The 12,332-nt window shown below is 36.5% G+C and overlaps 1 protein-coding gene across 1 annotated transcript in view; it reads left to right on the top strand.

The window, feature by feature from the left end:
* LOC145258346 (uncharacterized) overlaps positions 1-12,332 on the top strand; it is a gene marked incomplete in the record, with an annotated part of 299,186 nt that overhangs the window by 218,197 nt on the left and 68,657 nt on the right. Inside the window, 2 exon segments of the mRNA XM_080116539.1 lie at positions 3,544-3,637; positions 6,137-6,270. Coding sequence (XP_079972665.1) covers positions 3,544-3,637; positions 6,137-6,270 — 228 coding nt within the window.

Raw genomic sequence — 12,332 nt, 5'->3', positions numbered from 1 at the left:
ATATACACAGCTCCTTATATGTAGATGACTGCTCAATCAGCTACAGATCTGAATACACTCACACTATTGAAAGAAAACTACAACATAATATAAATAAAATTAATAAATGGGCAACTATAAATGGTTTCAAATTCTCCAAAACTAAAACAAAATGCTTCCATTTCTGTAACCATCGCAAACTCCACCCTGACCCAACCTTATAGATTGAAGGTGAAAAAATTCCATTTGTAAACAAACACAAGCACTTAGGAATCATTATTGACAAAAAACTTATTTTCATTCCACACATCAATCATATCAAAACCAAATGTAATAAAACATTACAACTCCTACGAGTCATTGCCCATACAGATTGGAGAGCTGACAAGAACACACTACTCAAACTATATAGAGCATTAATCAGATCAAAAATAGATTATGGTAGCTTCATATATCAATCTAACAGAAAGTCGTACCTAAAAACCCTCAATACAATATGCCATTCCGGACTAAGACTAGCACTAGGAGCATTTCCAACCTCCCTTGTAGAAAGCCTGTATGCAGAAGCACATGAAACTCCTCCAATGCTCAGAAACCAAAACCTCGGTCTAAAATACTACACAAAACTGACAGCCAACCCCACAAACCCAGCACACAATAGCACCTTAAACCCAAACCGCAAACACCTTTTCGACCAAAAAGAAAATGCAATCAAAATCTTTGGACTTAGGATAAAATCGATCTCCCAAGAAGCAAATCTCCCCATAACCAAAATTCACAACTGTCTTACCCAAAACACCTCCCTGGAAAATCGTATCCCCTAACATCAACCTAAGTTTAAGTAGACATGAAAAGAAACATACTCATCGAATAACCTATCATGATGATCTCGATAAAATCAAAGAAAAGTATCCAGACCACACACACATCTATACAGATGGATCTAAACAAAACAACGCAACAGCTAGTGCAGCAATACTCAATAAATCAATCAAAAAACAATCAAACCTTCCAAAAGAAACCTCAACCTTCAGTGCTGAAATACATGCTCTAATCCTAGCTCTCAATCTAATCTCCAATAACAGAAAAAACAAGTTTATAATTCTTTCAGACTCCCAATCTACGCTAAAAACTATTAAAAATAAAAAGATGGACAACCCCCTAATAGCAAAACTACTCCAAAAATTTTTTTGGAGTAGTTTTAATTATTTAATTAACTGAATTAAACAGTAAAAAAGAAATCATTTTCTGCTGGATACCCAGCCATTCCGGTATTAAAGGTAACGAATTAGCAGACTCAGCAGCAAAAAATGCCTTAAACCTCCCAACCGATGCAAATTTTAAAATTCCATACATAGATCTAAAAATACGTATCAACGCATACACAACAGAGAAATGGCAAACTTACTGGAACGAATACCTTAACAATAAACTGCACGAAATCATGCCAAAAATCAAAAAACAAGAACAAAATACGAAATTAAACAGAAAAGAAGCCAAACTAACAAGAATAAAAATAGGCCATACTCACTTAACCCACTCATATCTCCTAAAAAAAAAAAAGAAAACAACCAATCTGTATACCTTGTCAAACACCACTCGCAATCAAACACATATTAATTGAATGTACTGATTTTGTAACAGTAAGACATCGATTCTACAAAGAAAACAATATTAAAGAGTTATTTGAAAATCTTTAAAAAATTGGCCTATATAAAAAATTTAAAAAGAACCCTTTTACACAACGGTCCTGGATATGACCTTAAACTATATCCGATGGTAAAGCCCCAGCTTGCAGGCCTTAGGGAGTGTGGAGCCACCCTTTAATTGCCATTGCTCCCAGGTCCACTCTGACTCGGAGTGGTAGCACCTGTTAGGGTCTCAACTATGGGTTAAATAGAATACGACTTAAAAAACAAATATACTATACTAAAAAATCGTTCTTCAAAATCACCAGATTCGGCATTAAATAACCTGAAAAGGGTTGATATGCCGTAAAACAAAACAACCAAACAACCAATCAAACACATTCACATTGCTTGTAAAGATTTCCAACAAACCAGATAAAAATTGCTGCCAAATAGAAAATATGAAGGATTTGTTTAACATAGTTCATGTTGACAATGTAATGAATTTTCCGAAAGTAAAAAAAAAACAAAAAAAAACACAAAACTCCATTTAGTCTATATATGCAGTTACAGTATTACTTTCAGTAGTCTTGCAGTTGCAGTAAGTCTATATATACAGTGGTCTTGCAGTACTACTTGCAATAGACTTGCAGTATTATTAGCAGTTGTAGTAGACTTGCAGTATTATTAGCAGTTGTAGTAGCCTTGCAGTATTATTAGCAGTTGTAGTAGCCTTGCAGTATTATTAGCAGTTGTAGTAGCCTTGCAGTATTATTAGCAGTTGTAGTAGCCTTGCAGTATTATTAGCAGTTGTAGTAGCCTTGCAGTATTATTAGCAGTTGTAGTAGCCTTGCAGTATTATTAGCAGTTGTAGTAGCCTTGCAGTATTATTAGCAGTTGTAGTAGCCTTGCAGTATTATTAGCAGTTGTAGTAGCCTTGCAGTATTATTAGCAGTTGTAGTAGCCTTGCAGTATTATTAGCAGTTGTAGTAGCCTTGCAGTATTATTAGCAGTTGTAGTAGCCTTGCAGTATTATTAGCAGTTGTAGTAGCCTTGCAGTATTATTAGCAGTTGTAGTAGCCTTGCAGTATTACTTGGAGTTGCAGTGGTCTTGCAGTACTAGCTGCAGTTGTCTATATATGCAGTAGCCTTGATTGTATTTTTTAGTCTATTTTCTTTTTAATCAAAAAAAAAAAGCAAAAATACAAATATACCAAAAACAAACAATCCAAGACTACTGCAAGTAATTTACACATGAAAATCTACAATAAATGATCTAACAGGATCGATATCCAATTAAAAATTACTATTTTAATCATCTACATCATAATTCAGATCATAAAGGGTTAAAACTCCAAAAATTTGTGCTAGAATTTTATGCAAGGATAATAGCGGATATAGTGCTCGGTAAAATTCAGTTGTAAGTTAACCTCTTTTGTGGATTGGAGGTTTAATTCTCAGTGTGGGCGATACTCAAAATACAATTGCAAATTACTTAGGACTTCTATGATGGAATGAGAACCTGTTGTGTCCATGAATTTAAGGGCTTTCTTCGAAATTCCATACAGATTCCAGAGTTTGAAAAGATACATCTGAAAAGGTCAAATTTCAAGGGTTGATATCCCACAAAACAAAGAAAACCTGAATATAACTGAAGAAACTAAAATTTGAAGCAATACATTTTTTGTTTTTTTTGCCAGGATGACTGAATTTAATAAATGATTGAAAAAGCGTGGATCTGTTGTAAAACAAATTTTAAAAAAACAAAAACATTTGAAGACAATTTTTTTTTTTTTTTTTTTTTTTTTTTTTTTGACCAAGCTGGCTGGATCCAGCCTAAAAAGATCCAAAAATCATTTTCTTCACTTTTTTTTTTTATTTATCGTTTGTGCAAGTGTTTGTTTTTTGTTTTTTTTTTTATTTCTATTTTTTTAAGATTTAAATTACAAGCCCGACTAGAATTGGACAAAAACATGGTAACCCCTGAAATTATTCCTGAAATTCCTGTCTACACCGCATTTGCAATAAAGGTTAGCCATTTTAAATATTCATTATTTTATAAAAATATGAAAATATCCAATGAGGGCCGATTTTAATTTCCACAAATTAGTGTAATGAATTTATTTTTTTTAAAAATGGTAATAAAGTTAATCGTTTTGATATTAATGTAGGGTGTAAACTGAACTCCCTTCCATATTGTTTTTTCCATGAATGAATTTTCAAATTTTTTTTTTTTTTTTTTTTTTCACCCAAACAAGACCGTGCCACTTTGAAGTAGGGGACTACTATCGGGGACATAAGTTGCAGGAGTATTATGAAGGGAGATGAGTAGCAAGATGTCTGTTCACATGACATTTGAACTTCTGCATATCAGTAGTTGAGAAAGCAGAATCCTGGGAGGTAGTTCCAAAGTTTAGCAGTTCTAGAGAAGAAACTATTGGAGTAGAAAGCTTTGTTACATCTAGTGATTATTCTTTTTTACATGGAGGTCACCATAGTCCAGAAGCCACTCGGGGATAAGGGTTATTGCATGTACAGTAATCAATGGGATAGTATCGTAGTAATCGTTAGTATTGGAGATTTGATAAAGTGTCTTACTTAAGGGGGGGGGGCGATTCATCAGGAATTTGTTTATGTTGGACTTGAAGACATCCAAGTTGTAGTCAGGTGGGAAACAGGCAAATGGAAGAAAGTTCCACAGGCGTGCAATTCTAAGAAAGCTTTGTTTATGGAATCTACATTTTGATTTAAGCACAGATGGGAAAAATTACTGACAGTGGTTTCAGCTAGACGAGTGTTTTTCATGAAAGATTGGCGAGGGGGGGACGAGAGATTGGAGCTCAGATGAGCACTTGCCATGGAAATAACGATAAAACAAAGACAGGCTCACAACGTCTCTTCTGTGGGAGAGAGGCTGCAGGGAAGAGAAAAGGACGTCCCCCACTAAGCTACGAAGTCTATTTTGTACTCTGTCAAGGCGGGATAGGCTGTTTTTAGCAGCTCCTGCCCAGATGTGGCAGCAGTACTCCATCCTTGGACGTACTTGGCTTTTATACAGATAGAGAATTGCATCAGTAGTGAGACCACTTCTGGAGTGGTAGAAGGATCCTACCATTTTCCCAGCGACCTTGGAAACAGACTTGATGTATGTGTTCCATTTCAGATCAGGAGTAAAGGTCAAACCCAGAAGCTTTTTTTTTTTTTTTTTTTTTTTTTTTTTTTATATATTGCATTTTCACCCCAAACAAGGCACATTGCCACATTGTTGTAGGGGGCTACTATCAGGTACATAAGCATCAGGGGTACTGTGTAGGGAGTTGGGCAGCAAGATGTCGGTTCATGTTACACTTGAACTTCTGCATGTCAGTACAGTTGGGGAAGCAGGGACCCGGAAGGGAATTCCGAAGTCTAGCTGTTCTGGGGAAGAAACTACTGGAGTAAAAGGCTCTCTTACATCCAGGGATCACTACCGTGAAGGGGTGGGATTTTGCTGTTTGTCGGGGGTATTTACGTCAGGGGGGGGGGAAGTTTGTCAGAGCATTCACCGTTAAAGTACTTCTAGAACAGGCAGAGGGATGCAACATTTTGTCGATGGGACAGAGGCTGAAGTTTAGATGACAGTTCAGGACCTATCAGATTGGCGACTCTTTTTTTTTAATCTTGTCTAGGAGCGAGAGACTAGTTGCAGATGCACCTAGTTGCAACTTGTCAAAACATGGAGCCTCCCCAAGACGAGTCATCCATTTCAATTGATGCCAGATGAGGATCAGAGCGTTGATGATGTAAAGATAGGAGCTTGCTTTTAGATGCATTAAAAGTAACCAGCCACCTCTTCCTCCACTGTATTATTATTAGAATACAGCATTAATATACAATATCATTGTATGTAATAAATGTAATTACTTTGTTATTTATACTGTGAGGGGGTGGGATTTAGCTGCTTGTTAGGTTTGTTGAGGGTATTTACATTGAGGAGATACAAGTGCTTGTAGTTCGTCAGAGCATTCACCATTTATGGCTCTTCTTGCAAGAGATATTGTTTTCAAAAGAGTACACGCCACATATTTTTTTTTAAACATTTTTTACTTTTTTTTTAAAAAAGATAAATTCAAATTTTCTAAGTGTTCGTTTTCTACCTTGCTTGCAAAGTTTCCTGTGGTTTAACTTATTTTAAAGTGTTCATTCAGTTCACAAACAAGTAGTGTCAAGTGTTGTTTATATTACTATACATAGAGGTGCGAAAAAGTTAAAGGCCAGAGGAATAATTGATTGAAACCTCATAAAACAACAAGTGTGAAGATGAGGATAAGTCAATAAATATATTGTACTTTTTTAAACTTGTTTTTAGTGGCCCTGGGCAACCACGGGTAACTCTGCTAGTGTAACATTAAACCCCTAATATTGCTACATTTTACTCCCATAAATCTCACTTTGTATGACCCCCCCCCCTTTTTTTCTCTAAAACTAATTTGATGAGGATGTCTTTCAACTAATCAGTTTTTTTTTGTTTTTTTTTGTTTTTTTTTCAGTTTGATCAAGACAAATTTGAGTTTAGAAAAGATCCTGCATCAATTATTGTTATTCCATCTTCATCTTCTCCAAATGTCAAATTGAAGAGATTTTCTGATTCAGAAATATTAGTACGAACACCAACTCTGCAGATAAAGGTACGTATATGAATTCAGTGAGATTTATATATATATATATATATATATATAAATGTTTTTTCAGATTAGTCTTGAGTGAGGGGGGGGGCTGTTGCAACTTTCACACTGATAATAAACGCTGACACTGATACTAAACGCTGACACTGATACTAAACGCTGACACTGATACTAAACGCTGACACTGATACTAAACGCTGACACTGATACTAAACGCTGACACTGATACTAAACGCTGACACTGATACTAAACGCTGACACTGATACTAAACGCTGACACTGATACTAAACGCTGACACTGATACTAAACGCTGACACTGATACTAAACGCTGACACTGATACTAAACGCTGACACTGATACTAAACGCTGACACTGATACTAAACGCTGACACTGATACTAAACGCTGACACTGATACTAAACGCTGACACTGATACTAAACGCTGACACTGATACTAAACGCTGACACTGATACTAAACGCTGACACTGATACTAAACGCTGACGCTAGCACTAAACGCTGACGCTAGCACTAAACGCTGACGCTAGCACTAAACGCTGATGCTAGCACTAAACGCTGATGCTAGCACTAAACGCTGATGCTAGCACTAAACGCTGATGCTAGCACTAAACGCTGATGCTAGCACTAAACGCTGATGCTAGCACTAAACGCTGATGCTAGCACTAAACGCTGATGCTAACACTAAACACTGATGCTAACGCTGATGCTAAACGCTAATACTAAAGCAAAAAACGATTATAATACTCCCATTTTGATCAAATTTTGAAATCTGATCAAAGTACAGATTTTTTGGACGTCAAAATGCATTTTTAACATAATAAAATGTTAAATTTTTTTAATAAGTCAGAACAAATTGAGCTCTGTTTTTGGAAAATATATTTTTTGCAAAATTTTTTTTTTTTTTACTTGCATATTTTTATTTTATTCTGAACTTTTAGAAAAAATCAGAATTAAAACTTGATTGGCACATCTTTTAGTATTTTGAATATTTTTAACCGTTTATGACCTAAGTTGAATTTGTTCAATCGTAAATAAATGAATATAATGAAATAAATGGGAATTGATTCAAATACACCTTGTACATATTAGTTCAGTGTCTCGGTAGATGCCAGATACATCCAGATTGCAACTATCCATTGCTTACATTCAGTATGCCGTCATCTGTCTCAGAGTGCAGGATTTTGTTTGTTGTCATAAACACTTTTTTCAAACGCTATGGATAATAATCAAGGTAAGTTTGTGAAATGCAAAAATTCTTAGTAGTTTAACTATTGAACTTCATAATTTTTCCAGTTTGAAAACAATCATAGTATTACCTTTAAATAACTAAAATTATCAAATAATTTTAACCGTCTACATTATAATTCGGTCATAAATGGTTAATTAAAAATTATTTAAATTTTTTCGATAAAGTTATTTTGGATTTAAAAATTAAATTTAAACAGTTTTTAATTAAAAAAAATTACTTTGAATTAATTTTTTAAATTAAAAAAAATTTCTGTCTTGTACTTCGAACGTCTTTGTTTGGAAAAAAAAAAGAGAAACGTTACTGGTTTCATAGATATTTTCGTATTCTGTGAAATAGTTTCGAATTTGTGAAACAATTGGTTGGCAAAGAGGAGACAACTCTAATAATCAATAGGGGATTATCTCCCTTTTATCATCATAATTTTAAGACGGCTGAAAGACGATCCGAAATGCATAAGACTCAAAATGAAAACAATAGTCCGATCAATACAAGTAATCTAAAAAAATTCAGAACTTTATTTGTGAAAAAGGCATATTCCCAGTTTCGGATCCGTATTGAGGCAGTGATTAAGGCTGAAGGCAGGCATATTGAATAGATGTCAGCACTCTTACGTAATCAAATTACCTGAATTGATTTTTGAGTTGTAGTATTTGGTTTTATCACTTTTTCTGACCAAAACTCTGACACAAAGCCGTTAATGTTATTTTTATTACCCTTATGCCAAACAAGGCATATTGTCACCTCGATGTAAGGGGATCATGTCTACAAGGATATGATGTAGGGAGTTGAGTAGCAAGATGTCTGTTCACATTACACTTTTACATGTCTATACAGTCAGGGAAACAGGAAGAGAATTCCAAAATTTAGCTGTTTGAAGGAAAGAACTATTAGAGTTGGATTTCCGGCATCCAGTGATCTCTACAGTGTAGGAATGGGATTTTGCTGCTTGTTGGGAGTATTTACTTTGAGGGGACACCAGTGTTTTAAGTTCATCAGAGTGCATTTTATTAAAATACATAATCACAACGTAAATGATGTAACTGATGTTGCTATGATGTCAAATTGGGTTACATTTTATTCAGCCTGTTAATCTGAAGTGGATGAATGAGATGAGGATGGTGGTTTCTGAATACAGAATGAAACGATAAAATTGTTGCCCTAGAAAAGACATGATTTAATTTCCGTTTGAGGAAAATCAGTTTTTGTTTTGTGTTGCAGACCATCTATTAGTTGGCCAGTTATGTACAAATCCCAAGAGTGATAGGAGCCTTCTATCATTTTGAAAGTGACACAATGTTCACGGAGTGAGATTGGAGATGCGCCGCTGTACAACTCATGCTCTCTACCGATCCAAGTCATAACAAGATCATTGCCAGCACCCTCAAATTGCATCGAATAACGGATGTGTCCAGAGTAATGAAAACAAGTTTCTGACCACGGTTATGGTCTTTTGTGTGGTTTCAAGTGAGGGTCACATGCTGCCACCTCACATCTTCAAAGTCGGTTTGAAAGTCAACACCAAAGTGTACCTGGATGTCCTGAAGAGTGTGGTGATCCCTTGGTGCAATCAGGTGGCCACTGGCAGACCCTGGGTGTGGCAGCATGACTCTGTGCTCGCACACGTCCAAAGAGACCCAGGCTTGGCTTCAGGAGCGCTACGACTTTATACCCTTCTCTCACTGGCTCCCTACTCCCCTGACCTGAACCCAGTTAACTTTGTTTTGGTCATACATCAAGAACATCACCAACATGACCTCCCACAACATCAAAGCCAGCCTTATTGCTGCCATCCGCCAAATATTTGCGGAGCTCCTGCCAGCGCTTGTGGAAAGGGCATGCTCCCAATTCCGACCTGTATCGAGGCGATGATTGAGGCTGAAGGCGGCTACATTAAATAGATGCCAGCTCTACATAATCAAGTTACCTGAATTGATTTGTTTTCAATAAAAGTTTAAAAATAAAGCTGTAGTGTTTTCTTTAGGGCGACAAATTTATCGTTCAACTCTGTATATAGTGCATCATTATGACGGATTATTTTAAATAAAAATAGAAATGAGGGAAAATACTGATACACATAATATGCTCTTAGATTTCTAATTGAACGCTGTTTATTATTTACTAGCCTGGGTGCCTGGCGTTGCCCGGCTGTTTGGAAGTGTAAAAAAAAAAAAATTTTTTTAAATAGTGGTAGTAGGAAGGCAGTCAGGCTCTAACATTGTGACGCAAAGGCAGAAAAAAAAGTGAAAGAAAACCTGACGTCTTACCCTTACTCCATGACGCGACCGGAAGTGTAGAGCGATCAAATTAAACGTAGTTAATCAAGAAGATGACATGCAGAAATGGCATTGCTTTTAATTTTTCCACAAAGGTCATTTTAAATGCGGGGGAAAACCAGCTCCCCCCCAAAAAGGGGGCCGTATCCAAATAGTAATTGTCTCTGTATGAAGGGTGTCCCCTACATTGACCAATTGCAGAATTGATACTATTTGGCTGGAAGACCAGGCACCAGGCATTTTCATTTGATCAGTTTTGCCTGATTTATACGAAAAAGACAAACAAATACTCGAAACAGCATGGAGGGAATTTTTTAAAACTCTATTTAAAAAAAAAAAAAAAAGTCTGCTTGCGAATCTGAGATATTACGATCTAGGAAGTATGCAGAAACTTCTGAAATGTAACAGATGCAAGAACCCCCAACCAAAAAGCTTTTCACACAAATATTTGCACCCATTTTGCCTTTAATATAATAAACTAGCCTGGGTGCCCGGCGTTGCACATGTGTTTGGAGGTGTGTGTTGAGCAAAAAAAAAAAAAAAAGTGATAGTAGGCAGGCAGGCTTGAACCTGCGACACAAAGGCAGAAAAGAAAGTGAAAGAAAATCTGCCGCCTTATCGGTACTCCATGGCGTGACCGGAAGTGAAAAGCATTCAAATTTAACGTAGTCAATCAAAAAAGATGATTTGCAGAGATGGCGTTGTTTTTAAACCTTCTACGAAGGTTGTTTTCAATGTGGGGGAAAACCAGCTCCCCCCCCCCAAAAAAAAAGGGAGCACTCTGGCAGTATCCAAATAAATAGTAATTGTCTTAGAATGAAGGGTGTCCCCTACATTGACCAAGGACCAATTGCAAATCAGATACTACTCAGGCAAAGGCCAGGCGCTGGCGGATGAATTCGGTTAGTTTCACTTTATTTATATGAAAGACAAACAAACAGCTGACACGACAAGACGGCAGGAATTTTTTAAAACTCTATCAAAATCAAAGAAATGGTGTCCGTTCACAAATCAGATATTACGATCTAGGAAACTGTTGTCTGTATCAATAACAACACGAACGCAGAAAGTAAAGGTAAAAAAAAATATATTAAGACGAAAAGATAATACATATTTACAAAGGTGCAGTTGTACTGCAGTTGGAAGATTGTGCGGCAGAGGGCGTGTTAAAGTCTTTCATGGAGCAATCGGCACATGCGTCTTGTCTATCCGGCGTTCGAACACAGCTCCCTGGTCTTGCTGACTTGATACCTTTATATCTTTTCACCCATGTATGCTAATTAGTGGGCGTCTCCACAACAGAAATATAAGAAAATTTCTCCCAGAATCTTACCGACGCAAGATGTCCGACGCAAAAAGCCTTTCGTGGACACACAAACACGCATGCCCATTTTGACTTATATATTAGACGAGCAGGCGCACCCGGCATTGCCCAGGAATTTAGAGGTGTAAAAGAAAGAAAAAACAAAATGTTAGTAATCAGGCAGGCTCAAACACGTGACGCGAAGGAAAAGAAAGGGAAAAAAAACATGACACCTTATCGCTACGCTACGGAGCTATCGGAAGTGGAAAGCGGTCAAATTTAGCAATGTTAATAAAAAAAGTTGACTTGCTAAGTGAATGAGATCACACAGATATAGAAATAAAGGTTGGCTGAAGGCCAGTTCAGCTTTCTGCTGTTTCATTTGTTTCCCCAGAAAAAGGGAGTGTCCAAATGAATAACAATTGTCTGACATGAGGGGTTTCCCCCCCTCTTTGTTTGTGGGGGTGAAAGCTAATTGCTTTCTGGACATCCCTGCAGAAAAGCCGGGAAGTTGCTTTTGATTAATTTTGCTTTTATACGTTTCTCGAACAAACACGCAAGAAGATGGAATAGTGTGAACTTTATAAAAGTCGATCAAAATAAATCTAGACACAACGTCCTTTCGCAAATTATAGATATTATAATCTAGAGAGTATATAAAAAGTTGTAAAACATAGTAAGCCCTCCCCACCCCCAAAAAAGCATTTCTTGAACAGACAAAATCATGTGGGCCACTTTTGCCCTATATTTATATATTTATATATATATATATATATATATATATATATATATATATATTAGATATTAAGAGGAGATTATAGATAGATATATAAATTCCCGTTCACATACACCTTTCAGGATAAAGCTAGAACCCAGAACTAGATAGAATCGAGCAATTGCATTGACAACGGACAACACCAGACCCAAAGTGGGTTTCGATGTACTGCATCTCATCAGTGACGTGCTCCGACATAGGCGCGAACCCAGGTCGTCGCACTCATGAAGCGTGCAATACTGACGACCTAACGATATGGGCCAAGGCGCAATCTATTGACTATGCCTCGATTTTTTAAATTCTTATATTTTCATCCAGTTCTACATTCTACGATGTGACAAGCAACGCGTCATATAATATATATATATATATATGAGAGAGAGAGTTGAATCTAGTCTTCGAAGCTGCTGGAATAGGAAACGGCATTAAAATATGGTAT

Source organism: Euprymna scolopes, chromosome 33 (assembly GCF_053919585.1).
Source record: "Euprymna scolopes isolate OS-2025 chromosome 33, ASM5391958v1, whole genome shotgun sequence".
In the NCBI taxonomy this organism is placed as follows: Eukaryota; Metazoa; Mollusca; class Cephalopoda; order Sepiida; family Sepiolidae; genus Euprymna; species Euprymna scolopes.
This window is presented reverse-complemented; position numbering and strand designations above follow the sequence as displayed.